Genomic DNA, 16,857 nt, shown 5'->3' on the forward strand with positions numbered 1-16,857 from the left:
CAGAGAAACTCATTCTGGAATCCCAACAAAGAGCCCAATACATGATGATGAGTGGTCATGGGTACTTTCTTTGGTGAAATTTACACTTAAAAACCAGTTTGGATTGTGATGCTAGGAACCAATCCATGACTTGGGTAGAAGGATATCTACAGAGACAGTGAGAAGTCTCAGAACCCACTTGTGGAAGTCAAGTGGTCAACATTACAGCTCTTATAGTGTAACAGTGGGAAACTCCACATTGTGACTTGAGCTTAAACATAATGCTGAAACCCATACAGACTCACACACAAGATCCTGCCCACACTGGGAAGGCATCCCCTAGTAGCTGCCACCAGCACTCCCAAGCGCCCTGCAATAGGCCACAGGAAAAAAACAAAAAGAAAACCCCTTCAGAGACTTCTTGTTTTTTTGTCTCAAAATACAGAGTTTCCCAATGAAAACACAGATGAGAGTATTCCTACATTGGTCTTATGTGATTCAGACTCAGTAAAATAACAAGCCTGTGTGCCGTGGTGCTCATGCGTAAAGGACATGTCAAAAAGTGTGATGTCTGAATCACCTTTTCAAAGCGGTAACATTGAAAAGTAACTCTAAGGTTGGTTTCACCGATTCATATTTCTCCCTTTCCTCATGTATGACTCATTTTTTTAAAGAACAAAATCAGATGTGGCAATAAATTGTCACTACGATTAAGAAGAAAACTGGGAAACACCCCAAACTTCATTTCAACTGCTAGTATTCTCCCATTTTAGGTAGTGCGCGGAACATCTAACAAACTGCCAATAATTACTTTATTGAGTCTCACAAGGTGCACAGCATTGTACATAGCTTGAAATCATCAAATGGACTTTGGTTGCCTCCTTTGTAAAGGCTTCCTTAATTCCCGAAGGGTTGTTGTTTTTCCATCATGTGTCCCAGGGGCATACTAGTCATTTTTATCACAGCAATTATCATGAAACATCGTAAGTATCGATTATATCACATGATCTCACCTACCCACCAAATTTTGAATTTCCCAAAGATTGAAGCAATGCAATTGGACAGCTAGCTCTGCAACCGTGGTGTACAAATGCATGTTTTCTAGATGAGTAAATAATTGGGTGAAGAGGGCTGTGCTCTGTTGGAAGAACAAACTCTCTAATATGTATTCAGCCAGAAGTGTTAATGCTCATCAGGAAGTCAGCATTCCAAAGCCACCATGGAAGTTAGTGTCCAAAGGCATGGTTGATTCACAAACCAGAAAATCAGCCCCATATGAAGGAAGAGTTGGCTGGCCTTCTAAGGGCCTGAGAACATAACAGTGCCACACAACATCTTCAAGCCATAGTGGGTGTTCATTTACCCAGACTCCCACATTAAAGCCCAAAGCAACTCACTGGGGAAAGACCCGGAGTTCAGCCTCTTGCTAGAGCTTCTGGCCCAATATAGCCAACATTATTGGACCAATGTGGACAATCTCAACTACTTAATATTAAGATTATTGTTTTCTCTTGTTCATTGTTCCAGCCCACCTTTAAAAATATACAAGAATAAATAGTTACTAAATAATTTGACATGAGAAAGAAAACATTTCCAAATAGTTCTCAAGAAGCAGTTTGGATGCTTTGTTCTTCGGATGGTGCTGAGGCTCAAGCTAGTATAGATGCCCTCTTTGGACCTTTCAGTGCAAAACTGCATACTATAAGAGGAGATAGGCTCCATTGGATACATGAGGTTGTACATACATGAATGATCATTTTCAGCATACAACTAAATGATTAATCAGGCCTGGAATCGGTCAGGTGGATGTGAAAATACTGCCATGTCCCAAGGAGAAAGCTAAATAACAGCAGACTCCCCTTCTCTGACCTCCCAGGTATGCTAGAATAGATGTAAACAACTTTGGATCCAAATCTGTGCATCAAGAATCAGGAAGTCATTTGCCTCCCTGTGTTTTGGGTTCCTCATCATATGAAAATCTGCAAGACTCTCTCTTTAGTCGCTTCTAAGATAACCCTTTCTTTCACTTTCACACTGAAGAAATGAAAGGAAGTCTTACTATAATATTTTTTGCTCAGAAATAGACTTAATGGTAAAACATTTCACTAAGGTTCTAAGAAAAATCTAGTGTATCTCTCCCTGTTATAGACCAGTCTGTGGTTCACAGTATCAAACCTGTATCATACGTTGATTAGGCGATTAGGTGGCTGCTGTTTTGCTTTGGGTGTCATTCAATCATTTGGGGAAAAACATGTTACTTTAGATACAATCACATTTCTCATTTGCTAGTTCCATAAAAATCATTGACTCATTGTCTCCTGATTGCCTTTCTGCACCATAAATTTTTGCATCAGAGTTTCTGATGTAACATAGGCGGTACCCTCAAGATCAGGATTTCACATTTGTTGTTTCTAATCTCAGAAGACATTCAGAAAAGTCCAGATGATTTCATCTTAGCAGTGGAAGACACAACAAAGTTTGATTTTTCTTGCTGCGATTTTTAGTCTGTGAATTAAGATGACAGGTGCTTGATCTAAAAATTGAGAATTATCGCTCAATTTTAATTTGCATTATGTTTTCTAGCCTCACTCTGCAAAAATTTTTCTAAGCAATAATGATGCTTAGAAAATGACCAAGAGATGACTAAAATAATTTTTATTTTGTGGCTCTTTCCTGTAGAGCTGTATCTAGGTAATCATTTGCAAATAGAAATCAGTGTTTTGCTGTATTATTTACTTGATGCATTAGAAAGATCTAGTATGTTGTAGGATATGAATTCTCATAGTAGCTTAACATGTACATCTTTGAGTTCTTTCTTATCAGTCAGAGGTGTAATATATGTTAAGTTAGTCCAAGCTTTGCTAAGGAAATGCTTAAATCTACAGTTCCAACTAAGAGTAGGGCTGTCAACTTGCACCCTCTTTTTTATACTTGGAAAGACTGCATAACACAATTCAAGGGGCACAAAAATTTTTCCCTTTACATTCAAAGTTTGTTAGGTCATTTTGACATAAAATGGTTATCACCACTGAAAAAAATGCAGTAGAATTCAACTTTGGAAAAAAAATGAAACCTTAAAGGTCCTTTGGAATCACGGAAAACCCAAGAGGTATACAAGATTTCACACCAGTATGTCCACAGAGAGGCATCATCTGCTCTTACCAAAGGGAGAAGAATTGAGAGAAGAGAAATACTTGCTAAGAAATTAGCCAAGGATATTTATTTCTGTTCTGCCTGAAGTCTCAGAGCGTGATGGGAGGCACAAGATAATACCCCCTGGTTTCTAGTTGTCCTCTTTCTAATTAAACTCTTCTCCATAATTTTTAATGAGCCAAAATGAATACAAGAACATTTGAGTTTATAATCTGTATCACAGTGCATAACTGAAGTTATCAGTGGCTGGGAAATTCGCACATGTAACTATAGGTAGGTACACAGCAGACTGCGACACCTAATTTCACCCTGAGCATTTCCCTGGAGGCTAATTTATGCCATCTTCTGTTGCAAACTAGACAGACACCCCCACCAAAACTAACACACAATGATTCTTGACAGTGAAGAGAAGCCCATCAAAACAACAAAATATTCCAGCTTTCTATTAAAAAAAATTCACTGTAGAGTTGTTTGAGTTCTATAACTCTCCAGAATTGTCAAAATTAACCTTGTAGCCAATTTTTTTGAAGACACTAAAAACTGCCTGGAAAAGGCCACCCATGGTGCCAAAAGCAGTGTCAAACAACAGGGAGACAGTGCCACCAAGGCCCACGGCGATGTCCTTGCAGACAACTGGAATTGCACCCATTGTGTACACCGGGAAACTGGCCACATCCATGAGGACTCGGACAGGGATGCTCAGAACACGGCAGACAGCCTTCAGCAGACAGCAAAGAATCCGGAGAATGGCTCTGATGATCTTGGCCACAACCTTGAGCACCTTCCAGGGTATGCTTACTAACTCTTCCCCAATGGCCACAAAGTATGAGACAGTGGCTGAGCCCAGGCGGTAAAGGCAACTTTCTATGCTGTTCATCACCTGCTTGGTAACATACCACAGGAAATAGAAAATGTTCTTCAGGATCGCTACCATGAGGTAATAAATTAACTGGAAAAGTTTGATGAATGGGGTAGCAATGAAGCCCAGGAGTTTTCCTAAAAAGCTGCTCTTTTCTTCAGATGCCTCTGGAGGCAAAGGAGCAGATCTTTTGCTCCTAGTGCTGGACAGGGGAACAGAACTCCCTTGAGACTCAACCATTCGCTCTTCATCCTGGACTTGATTTACCATTTCCAGGATTTTTTTCATTTTCTCTGTGTCTTGTTCACTTTCACCACAGTTGCTCTGGAAAAGCTGAGGGTTCAATGGAAGCAGTTTCTCAAGATCTTTCACCATCACATCTTCTATGATGTCACTGCCCTGGGTGTGCTTGACAAAGCCCATGGCCCAGCCTCCTCCAGGGACAGCACAACAGGCTGCCAGCCAAACAAACTCAGGAACTGTCACTTTGTCTTTAAGTCTGTGGGTGGAGGGCACTGCGCCTGTGATGATATAGAGGTCTTCTGCATTGCCACACTGCGGGGCCAATGCCTGGTCCATGAGGCTGTTGAGATTCATGTACCATCGTTCCTCGAAGGACTGAGTCATGGGAACCGAATTGGTAAGAGTGAACATGGTCATGTGTAAATCATTGCTGAGGGAGAATGGGTACAGCTGTCCTCTTTGGTAATCAGATTCAAGATAATCTGTACTCAAGGCTTGCTTGCTTCCCACATTTTTCAAAGAGGTGATGGCCTCGGCCTCCTCAATCGCCTCGTCAAGGTTGCTGTCAGGGTCATCAATCTGAAAGAAATGAACAAGTATTGAGATGCATCCTTGCTCACAGAAGGGAGGGTGCCAGGAACCATTCTGATTAAAAATTATTCTGCTAACACTCTTGAAGAACGCCAGTTACTCTAACATTTACAATGCCTGAGTTTGGAAGCGTCTTTGATTTGATTTCTTTGGTGAACATGCACTTCAATCTAATATTCCACAACTTTGGGTTTCAAAGTATCCTTCAAGTAGACTGCTTCCTATTTTGTATCCTCTGTTTATCTTACCTGTACTCTGTGGTGACACCCTGACACCAATATACCAATCATAGAGCCATTAAAAAAACCTTGTTGTTTTATTAATTTCATAGCTCCTTTTAATAATATGTTCCCAGGCCCGTGCAGTGGCCTAGCGACTAAAGTTGTCACCTTGACGTGCCAGGATCTCATATGGGCGCTGGTTCAAATTCTGGCAGCCCCATTTCCCATCTAGCTCCCTGCTTGTGGCCTGGGAAAGCAGTCGAGGATGGCCCAAAGCCCTGGAACCCTGCACCCATGTGGGAGACCCGGAGAAAGCACCTGGCTCCTGGCTTTGGATTGGCGCAGCTCTGGCCATTGCAGCCACTTGGGGAGTGAACCATTGGACAGAAGATCTTCCTCTCTGTCTCTGCTCCTCTCTGTATATCTGCCTTTCCAATAAAAATAAATAAGTCTTTAAAAAATATATGTTACCACAAGATTTAAAGTGCAGTTTGAGCATTCCCAGTATGCAAACCCAAGTGCTCACATAGTTTTGGATTTTACAGCAGTAGGATTTGGGGTTTTCAGATGACAGGTGCTCAGTCAGGGGAATCTACCCAATTATTCCAGAACCTGAAAAGTTCTGATATCTCAAGTATTCCTGGCCTCAAATCTTCTATATAAGGTCTGCTGGGCCTATAGTTTTGAAATGGAAATAAAATCAGAACTGCAATTCAGATTTTCAGCCAACAACACTAGTTAAAAATAAATGTGCATGTTCCTAAAAAATGCTTATGCTTCAGCAAATACATGAAAAGAAACCGTTATCACAACATTTAAAACATGCATATTTTAGTGTCAGTTATCAGAAACCAGGTGGCAAGATTAAAATTTGAATTAAACTAACCTGTGCCTGAACTTAAATTTTTGCATGCATTTTATTGCTATTAACAATTTGTTTTCTGTCTTGGTCAATTTGCATGTAAGCTATATATTACTATATATATACATTTATATATATATGCATAAATATGTTTCAGATCTTTCCTTTTAAAGTTCAACATTATTTTCAAATATCTAAAAGGTAAAAAATGAAAGAATTCAGGAATAACTAAAAACTACATGTTTATCATGTTTATCTCCCTAAACTAGCTAGTACATTCCTTGACACCAGGGACTAGTATATTCCCCATAAGAACAAAGATCAGACATAGGCTAGGGTCTCTTGGCTTCTTCATTGTTTTGCCCTGAGAGGGTCATCTTTTCTGTCTTTACAACCACATGCACTTGAACAAAACCACCATTTTCAATGGGCTGAGGGAAGATAATGCAATTTGGGTTTATATCCATTAAAATGCTTAGAATTATAAGGAGTTTAGGATAATAGAGAAACATATAGTATTATGTTGAAAGTAAAAGGTGCGACACTAAATGGTCACAGTTAAAATAGAAAGCCTAAAAATAGGCAAGAAAAACTTTGGAAAGAAACACATGAAATGTCACAAGTAGTTGATTTCCTGATGATGCAAGCGTCATTTGCCTCTGCTTTCTTATTTCTCTCTCCTATGGCTCCTACCCATATTGTTATTTATAGTATGTATTACTTTCAGCAGGAAACACGAAAGGAACTTTTAAATGGGTTAATTTTAATTTTAAATGAGTTAATTCCTCCTGATTGAGTTCCTAGAATTAGTGCTACTCACTAATTTACCAAATAAACCTCCAAGGGAGTCATGACCATGGGAGCTGCTGTGTCTCTTGTCCAAGGGGAGCATGTCGGGCATTTCTCTAGCTCTACAAATAGCACGTGCAGGCTCTCCTGTGTGTCCATGTAGTGGTAGTAAGGGTGATCAATGAGTAACTTGATACAAAGGCAGGGCTGTTTGCTGAAGCCTAATGAAGTAATCCATATGCTACCCCTACCTGTCACTCCATCCCTTCCCCTAGCTTACCATCAATGATGCTAGATGTTCTCTACTCCTGCCACATCCCCTTTAGGGCAGAGATAAGAAGCTCATTCATTTTGCAAAGCTTCTATCTCCGCTCTCTTATAACTGAAAGATATATCCCAAGGAAATATCAGCCTCATTCCTAAATCATGAGATCAAGATATGGTGGAGTCAAGACTTACGTAGTCTTCGGTGTAAGGTCAGGAATGCATGTTTGTTGAGGGCTAGTAAGAGAAAATACATATATGTTTTTTGAATCTACAGCTCTGTGGCACAGCATAGAGAAGTATGTGGGTATGTCTTCAGCCATAGAGCCATCTGGCGTGAGTCAGAGAAAGAGAGAGCAGACAAGAGGAGAAAAGGTGAGGAGACAAGAGGGAAGAAAAAGAACTGAATGAGAGAGTGTTTGTGTAGTCTAAGAAACAAAACATGGTAAGTACCCTGACGGTAACAGAAACCAAGACTGAGGGTCTACTCACCCCCAAATTACAGAGCACAGGCATTTTTGCATTCTTCAGGGCCAAAGTGATTTGAAGCATTCCAGATTTTGGCCATGGCCATGTATCTGGGAACCAAGTTAAGCTTTTCTTGCCCACACTTCACAAAAAAATGGGGCAAGTACCTTACATGGAAATGGGCCAGGATGGAGCCACTGTGGCTGGGACCAGGGCCCAATTCCACACTGGGCTCTTTGACTTCCATTGGCTTGGCCTGATAATCAGGTGTAGTGGCCTAGTGGCTCAATCCTTTTCATGCATGCGCTGGGATCCCATATGGGTGCCTGTTTATTTCCGGGCTGCTCCACTTTCCATCCAGCTCCCTGCTTGTGGCCTGGGAAAGTAGGAGAGGATGGCCCAAAGCTTTGGGATCCTGCACCCACATGGGAGATGGAAGAAGCTCCTGGCTTTGGATTAGCTCAACTTCAGCCATTGCAGCAACTTAGGGAGTGAACCAGTGGATGGAAGATCTTTGTCTCTCTGTAAATCTGCCTTCCCAATAAAAAATAAATAAATCTTAAAAAAAGAAAGAAACTACACTCTCTGAGTATGCACATGTTCCATCCCCTGTCCTCTGCTTGCTTCTGAATCCTGTATCCATGGTCACTTACTTTATGAACCCAAAATTAAACTATATACCTTATGACGTGAAACAGTGTCTGAAATCAGAGAGAATGCAACGAGACTGTACCTAAATAGTGATGGAGGAATATAGACTAATATTTGTATATTATTAACTGTTATATTTAAATAATAAATTTAAATTTATACAAATTATATTATTCATTAAATGTTTTCAACATAACATTACACAGAAGTCATGTCTATCTGATTTTGCAAATGCAGAACTAAGTTACAGAAAGGCAAAGTATCTTTTCCAATCATCCAATAATTGGAAGCAGGACCAAGATTTGAACTTAGTCTTTTTCTCTGTAAAGCATATAATCTTTACTTGTAATTTTACTTTCTCTCATTCTAATAGGTACTTGCTGTGCTTTATTATTTTTTTTTCTGAGAATGGAAAAAAAGAAATCTGCATCATCTGTAATCTCCTTTTTTGTATGTGCATGGAGCAACTGAACTCCTAAAAGTCATAGGAATGAAGGGAGGTCACACTCCAGTCCTTGTGTTGTGAGCCCCAGAGCTAAGGGCAGAGGGAAGAGACGCAGAGGAAAAGCAGGTGGAATGATGCATGCACTGGCTGATCCTCAGCACACGATGATGAGGCACACAGCAGCTGAAGCACTAGCTTCACAGGCAAAAGAGGTGGCAGCAGAGGCAGCAGGCAGCTGGCCAGAACATTTTCCAGTGGGCCAGTCTATCCAAATCCCTGATCCTAGCACCTTATTTGGTGACTCCCTTCTTCTCTATACCAGCAATGGTAGCAGAGAACTGTAAACACCAAACATAGCAAACCTCTGGAGAAAAGTCATAAAACTAGTCCCTTCACTACAACCCCCTCTGCTTCCCCCATATGGGTTGCAGTGAAACAATTAGTGAAGCGATGTTACATGACCCAAGAGACCTAGATCATCTGTATAGCTTCAATGAGCCTGGACTGTGTTTCTAAAACTCACTTATTTGCTCCCTGTAAGGACATTGGAAACCCAAGACAAGTTGAACCAACAAACATAAAGATCTAGGAATTATAGCTCATGTTGGCATTGTTGGAACTAGAAACAGAGCAGATCTAACCAATTTTAGCAGGAAGAATTTGTGGTTGAGACTAAATATACAATCATGACTACCATTATTAAGACACAAACACACTTGATGTGTCAGACTCTTCTCTGTTTTGTCCACTGGATTCTTATCCATTTCTCTCTGTATAACTCCTGTCTCTGTCTTGGTTTCTTCTCATTCGTGACCTCTATTTCTTCATAACTTGCACTTGTACTTGGGTCATCATGGACTCAAGAGTCCCTTGTTCCACTTTATCATCTTTGTTACAATTTCCTACATCCATTAGGGGGCAAGATTTATCTAGCTCATCTTTTCAGATCACACCATGCCAAGTGAAACCTATGGATTAGTTGTCGTTGAGTCAAATGTCCACTGCTGTCTAGTCAACTGTGTGAAGGGTGTTGGAGTTGGGTGATTCTTGTGTTGTCCCTCCATCCCCAAGTGGCTACAATGGCCAGAGCTGAGCCAATTCGAAGCCAGCAGCCTAGAGCCTCTTCTGGGCCTGCCATGCGAGTGCAGGGTCCCAAGGTTTTGGGCTGTAAACTGCTTTCCCAGGCTGCAAGCAAGGAGCTGAATGAGAAGTGGCGTACCCGGGACACAAATTGGGGTCCCAACATGGGCAAGGTGAGGAATTCAGCTGGTGAGCTTACCTTCATAAAAGCCCATGGAACTTTGCTAGTGGAAAAGAAAACCAATAGGATTGTCTTTGTGGTTGTCTCTGCTTGAATCCTACAGAGTCCGGGACTGACTTCTGAGTTATATGTTCCCTGTTCAGGGTTTCCATGTGGAGTAAGTTGTGCCAATCTAAAACCCCACAGAGAAAGGTGCTGGTTTTAGGATTATTTCTAGAAGGTCCTTGTTTCTGAGATCTGAAAATTTACTCTTATTACTTTTTCCTCAAATATTAATCTTATGTTTAAAAATTGTGTGTTCTTTCCAATACTTCTATGTGTTTACAGTACAAAGAGGAATTTCACATCTGTGTAGGCACTTGCTCAGATGTTTTCTTCATTGTCTCAGGCTTCAAAAATTTCTCAAGTATGCCTTGTGTCCTTTTATTGCTCATTATACATTTATTGTTCCAAGAATGCTCTATTTTACTTAGATCTTTTGGCATCACCAACTTCCTGGATAAGTATGAGTATAAATGTAGTGGTACTGGTGCCAAGAACTATAGAGCCTGAAAATGCTCACTAAGAGTAAGTTACAAGGATTCTCATACTCTCATAAATCACTCTAACCAGGTGGTAAGCAATCTGATTTTTTTTCACTATTCCCTTTGTATTACAAGTTACTCAAAAAACCTTTTGTGTACGTTCCTTGGGTATTTCTGCCTTCCTGAAATTTACTTCTGTTGATTTCTATTTTGCAACTTAGAATCATCCTGAACAATGGACTATACATTATGAGATCACTCCACCACACCATTTTTTAAAAAGGTTAAATCCAAGAATTTTGTAATAATGTGCTATCTGATCTCCACTGAGAAAAATGACCATTATGCTAACTTGTTTCCTGATATAAGATCAATTGTTTTACTCTGACAAAACTTTCTTCTAGCTCCTAGGTAAGTAGTGTTTTAATACCCGTTGTTGAAAACTCATCTAAAAAATACAATCAGTTCACTGGCAGCCCATCATTACCATGCTCACTTAACTTTACAAAACAATCAAAAGTGCTTTGGTAGGCTCTCACTTTCCAGAGGGAAGTCAAAATACATTCGAATGCACATTTGCACACTCATCCACACACACTTGCAATCATGCTCTGTGTGTGTGTGTGTGTATAAAATACCTATCTCATGCAATAAGGGAATATATAAAAAATAGGAATATCATCTGGTCAAAACAGTCTTATATTTTCTAACACTGTCATTTAAAGGTCAGATGTGTTTTTTCATGCTCTCTACAGACACAGTTTAATGATCTGCTTGCTGCAATTACAGTAAATTGCTGACAACACTGCTCCCTAAAGACAGAAATAAACCTATAACGTAAGAAGTATTTTCGAATGGCCATTCCCAAAGTACACCTACCTTTTTGCACACACTGCCAATCTGACTGGTCTCCCCACAGAATATTCGGTGTAGGTGACCATACAAAGCTCTAATTCACCGCCCAGCTGATCCTGGTTCCCTTGGAGTACTGATGCAATTTGATATAGTTCCTATGGTTAATGGAATTTTTTTCTCATGTCAAAAATGCTAAGTAAGTTTTAGAATAATAAACTGTCCCTACTCTTCTAGCCTCTTGTTCCATAAATAATCTTATAATAAATTCCTATCCAAAGTTAGTGCCAAGAAAAAATTGCTTCTCTCAATGAGCTGGGTTGTTTCCTTATGCCAAAAAATCAAAGTTATATAAACCTACGGGGTTTCATTTTTTTGTTTTGGAGTTACAGAGGTAGACAATTTTTGTAATAATATATTGCATGGAAAGAAAGGATAAAAAGTTGAAAAGTGCGTACTGGAGGGGAAATATTCACACACAATATTAATCATTAATCCGACATTTTGAGGAGCTATCATTTGTAGGAGGAGGCATTAAAACTGAAAATGACTGCCACAACAATCAACATTTATTGCATACTAATGCCAGACAACAATACCAGCTTTATACAGAGTCAAATCAGTGAGTGGCTGAGCTAATAAGTACCTGACTTAAAATCACAAGTATATACAATCATATGGTATTTTATGCATGGGGAAACTGAGGCACAAGATTAAGTCACTTGCCCCATGTCACATAGTTAGTATGTGGTCAATGTAGAATGTGAGCTCATGATGTCCAGCTCCCTAGCTAGTCTTCCGAATCACTGTTTTCATGCCTCCAAACAGGCTCTCACATCAAGAAACTCACTATTTATGGAAACAGAATACAAATACATACAAAAGTTAAAAGAAAATTGAGAGGGGAAAAAGAGTACAATGCTATTTATATCAACTGCTAAATAAATGGAATTTCCAAGGAAGGAAGGGCACAGGGAATGTAGTCAGAGAATACTTCCTGAAGGGAATAAAACATGACGTGGGACTTGAAGGATGGATGAGTCCCTGACAGATTTAGTGTAACAGAGAAAGGTCAGAAAAGACTTGGTAAGATGCTACACAAACATTGAGAAGCAGAAATAAGCAGCCTGTGGAAACAGGACTGAATCAATGTGAGCACAGGGTCAACTGGCCAGAAGAGCAGGTGACAAGACGAAAATTTGGATATGGTTGTTGCATCCCATTTACTTGTCACATGAGCCTATAAGTTAGGCATCATTACCATATTGATATTAAGTGTGAGAACACAGAAACTCAGCTCTAAGGTACTCAGTCACCCAACACATATTCGAAAAAAATCAAGGCTCCAAATAATTGCACCAGTTTCTGCATGAGAAAGCAAATGCTGGGAGCCTGCTGGGTGCTCTGAGATGGGACAGAGGGAAGCTGGGAAGTCAAATGGGAAAAACGGACAGAAATATAAGCATCACCCGTTGTCAAGTCTCACGTGCAAAGTCAAGGAAGAAGAAAGCATCAGCTAGAGCACGATTAACAGTGTGTGCCACCTGTTGCAGAGATGACAGGGAAGCTGGGGATAAGGGCCAAGGTCTTTGATAACTGGAGATCAGTAATGATAGAGGGTCCAGGAAGGAAGGCAGCTGGTGCAAGTGACTGGAAATGGGCAAGAGGAGGCTGCAGCATTAGCCTCTTGATTGAGAAGATGAACAGGACTTTATCTTGAGGGACAAAGGCTCACAAGGATAAGCCAAGGCTATCTTCCCACTCAGGGTTAGGGGAGCATTGGGAAGGTGGGGTTACTAGGAATCTCTGCATTTAGGTCCAGTTCTACAAGCTCAAGCGCCATCAGAAACCAATGGGCTGAAGGAGCAGAGAGCCTCCAACCAGGGCCTAGTCCTTCACGACCTCAGGCAGCAAAATCCATGCAAACCTCAGGGGCCAGCATCTCCTGGTATAGACCTGCCAGGGGGAGTTTGTCGCCAGGTAGGGAAGAGTTGCTGTTGAAAGTGATCCTCAGGGAACACAGGCTTAGTACTCTGGAGTTCATCCACAGCCTTCTGCAGTCCTTTGTCCTCCTTCCTCCCAAGGTTTGCTCAATTCCTCTGGAACTAAAATCACCCATCTTCACAAGCACTTGCTCTGCAATAGCTCAGACACATGGCAGGGACAAGGAGCTCCCTTCACTCCTTGCCCAGAGTTAAAGCTGTCTGAAAAATGTTCAGTAAGTTCATAGAAAGAGCATACTATGAAAAGCCTGTGAATGGATTTCAAAGTATTTTTGCATCAGTTTAAATGTATCTTTAAATTTTTTTCTTTTGGATTTTATTTGAGAGGCAGAGACACAGAGTTCCCACCTGCTGCTTTACTCTCCAATACCCATACAGCCAGGGTGGGGCCAGGCTGAAGCTGAGAGCCAGGAACCAATCCAGGTCTTCCCTGTGGGTGCAGAAACCTGATGACTTATGTTGTCAGTGCTGTCTCAGCAGTCTGCATTGGTGGGAAGCCGGAATGAGAAGCATAATCTAACTCAGAACCGGGAACATAACCCAGGTACTCCAGTGTGGAACAAAGACAATTTAACTGCTAGTTAACTGCCCACTCCCTGAGCTTACCTTTTAATTCCACTCTCCCACATTCTTTTTGAAGTACACGTGCACAAGTGTCTTGATGCAACAGAGGATCCCACAGGACCAGACAATGAAGAGGTCAGTGTCCCAGCAGAGGCCTCCAAGGTCAGTCAGGGGACTGGGCCATAAGGCAAAAGAATGGGAACAGCTCTGAGAGAAGGCAGAGGAAGAAAAGCTATTCTAGAATGCAAATGAGCACAAGGAGGTTCTGCAGAGAGTGACAACGATGGAGTGCTGAGGGTGGGAAAGGAAGGGAATCGCGCAATCTGTTACTAAGCTTGATTTGTAAAGAGTGCACACACACACGTACATAAAGCAGGTGGTTTGAAAGGCAAGAGGGAAGAGTTTTCAGAGTGAGGAGATGCATCTGATTAAGAGTGGGCTGCACTCTTGGTGTGGTAGCCTAGTGACTAAATCCTTGCTTTGCATGTGCTGGGATTCCCATGTGGACATCAGTTCATATCCTGGCTGCTTCATGCCTCTTCCAGGTCCCTGTTTGTGGCTTGGGAAAGCAGTAGAGGATGACCTAAAGCTTTGGGACTCTGCACTCATGTGGGAGATACAGAAGAAGCTTCTGGCCCCTGACTTTGAATTGGCTCAGCTCTGGTCGTTGCAGTCATTTGGGGAGTAAATCAGCAGACAGAAGATCTTTCTCTTTCTCCTTCTCTCTGTGAATATGACTTTCCAATTAAAATAAATAATTTTTTTAAAAAAAAGAGTGAAGTGCAAACATTTGCTTCTTGCATTTTTGTAGACTAAATTCTCTTCGAGAATCATGGTAGCATAGCAAGTAAAGCAAAATTGGCATCACATAGGGGTGTCAGCTTGTGTCCTGGCTGTTCCACTTCCAATCCAGCTTCCTGCTAATGCACCTCAAAAAGAAGTGGAAGTTGGCCCAAGTCTTTGATCCCCAGCACTCCTGCGGGAGACCTGGAAGAAACTCCTGGCTTAGATCTACTCGAGCTCTAGCCACTGCAGCCATTTGGGAAGTGAACCAGTGCATGGAAACGCTCTCACTCTCACTCTTGCTCTTTCTCTTCTCTTCCCCTCTTCTCTCCTTCTCTCTATAAAAAAATAAAAAGGGTCATTTCTTGTGCTTTTTGTCTGCCTGTGTCATAACAAAGATTCAGCCTCCTGAAGTTCCTGGACCTACAAAATTGCAAATGAGAGAGAGAGAAAGAGAGAAAAAGGTTGCTGAGAAGAAGGCCCTGTAGAAGTTAGCTAGGATTGGGCTTGTCAGTGTGGCCTAGTGGCTAAGGTCCTCGCCTTGATCCTATATGGCCGCTGGTTCTAATCCCGGCAGCTCCACTTCCTCTCTATCTCTCCTCCTCTCAGTATATCTGACTTTGTAATAAAAATAAAAAAAAAAATAAATCTTAAAAAAAAAAAAGAAGAAGTTAGCTAGGATTAATGGGCAAGGCCAGCTCTGAAGAGTGCAGGCTTTTGATTTTCTTGCTTCTTATGCTCCTGGCAGCTGCTTATGATCAGGCAGAACAGCAGAGAAAGAAAGACTAGGCCTAGGTGCTGTGGGAAGTATGAGGTGTGTGATGCTGAAAACAGACTCAGGTTCCTGACCTCAGAGTCCTGGTTGGGCAGAGGATCAAGGTGATAGCAAATGGCACTGTTAATATGAAGAGACTGAATGGAAATGGTGCCGGTGAAGAGCAGAACAAGGGTCACAAGGAAGGCAGAAGAAGCAACTCCCAGGTATAGAGCCAAGCATAGCCCTGCTGATGGAGGGCAGCTGCTCTGTGAGGAGGCAGCACCCAGCAGCGTGAGTCACAGGTACATGGTTGAATTTGGCAAGATGACCACCAAAGACACAGCCAGGAACAGCCTGGCATTGTACTGAGAATCTGTGTTTATCTAGTTGTGTGTCGTTCTAGTTATCTTTGTGTAACAGGAAGTGACTGGTATTTATTAAAACAATGATCTCACTGGAGATTCCAATGAACTCCACAACAATCTTCTTATGCCTATAGGATTTCCTATAGGATGGAGCTCCATGGAGCCCTGGCTGTCCTCCTGCCCGCACCATGACCTGCCCTGGGGAAGAGGTGGACACAACAAAAGATGGTCAACGTGGTCATTAAACTTCATGATGATTCATCACAGAGGGGTGGAGTTTCCTTCCTCTGGAGAATTTTAAGCTGAGACTAGATCAGCACAAGCAAAGGATGATTCTGACAAGATCCCATGGTCAGGAAACCACCTAGGGAGCTCCGATATAACGAGAAGCTGAACAGTAGTAGTCCTGTCTGTTACAGCTGTGAGAACCATGACATTCACTCAGGCACATGAGTGTACCTGCGATGGAAGAGATGTGGTCACCCTGATGCCCATCACTGGCTGCATTAGAGAGGCCCCTCTTACAAGGAATCGTGAGCTCAGCTGACAACCGGAACATCAGATAAGTTTATCAGAGCTGGATGAGGCACTGACATCTCTTGTATGTCAGACACAGGAGAAATATCTAGGTCTGGGGCCTGGGTTAAGTCCTATGAGAACCTATTTACCAAGAAAAATATCCAGTGAAGCAAAGAAGGGGAGCCTGGTAGGACCCTGGCAACACATTAAAGATATTTGAGGAGGAATAAACCATGAAGCCTTTCTCTCAGCTCTCGGAGAACAAACAAACAAAATTCCCAACCCACCCATGTAAGAAAAAAAACCCCTCTGTGCTTGGCACAAACATAAAATACTCTTTCTCCTCTGGGAATAGAAGCAGCCTACAAGAATTAGAAGGATGCTGATGTTCCTGGCTTTCTTTTTCCTTTTTTAGGATAGAGAAATGCAGTTGTGTGTCTTATTTTATTTATTCTATTTCCTGGCCAGCTCCTTGGCACTTAGAGGGGCTTCCTAGTCCTCCCCGCCTTCCTCCTGGTGAATCACCCTTCCTCCCAGCTCTCTCTCCACTCACACACCTTCCTGCCACAGCGAGGGACGGAGGGAGGAGGTATCTTCAACTCCGGTCTGTGCTGTGCTACACCCTGTGGGTGTGGCAGGGATCAAGGGATGCCAAGACACACGGCTGAAGACTTGGGTGAGTCTGAGGCAAAGGAGAGTGGAGC

The 16,857-nt window shown here is 41.8% G+C and overlaps 1 protein-coding gene across 1 annotated transcript in view; it reads right to left on the reverse strand.

Moving 5' to 3' along the window:
• Positions 1-442: 442 nt before the first annotated feature.
• Positions 443-16,857, reverse strand: part of ENDOD1 (endonuclease domain containing 1) — a 32,166-nt gene continuing 15,751 nt past the window's right edge. Inside the window, exon 2 of the mRNA XM_004584994.4 lies at positions 443-4,813. Coding sequence (XP_004585051.2) covers positions 3,611-4,813 — 1,203 coding nt within the window. The 3' untranslated portion in view covers positions 443-3,610. The remainder of the gene's footprint in view (positions 4,814-16,857) is intronic.

Source organism: Ochotona princeps, chromosome 4 (genome assembly GCF_030435755.1).
Source record: "Ochotona princeps isolate mOchPri1 chromosome 4, mOchPri1.hap1, whole genome shotgun sequence".
Taxonomy (NCBI): Eukaryota; Metazoa; Chordata; class Mammalia; order Lagomorpha; family Ochotonidae; genus Ochotona; species Ochotona princeps.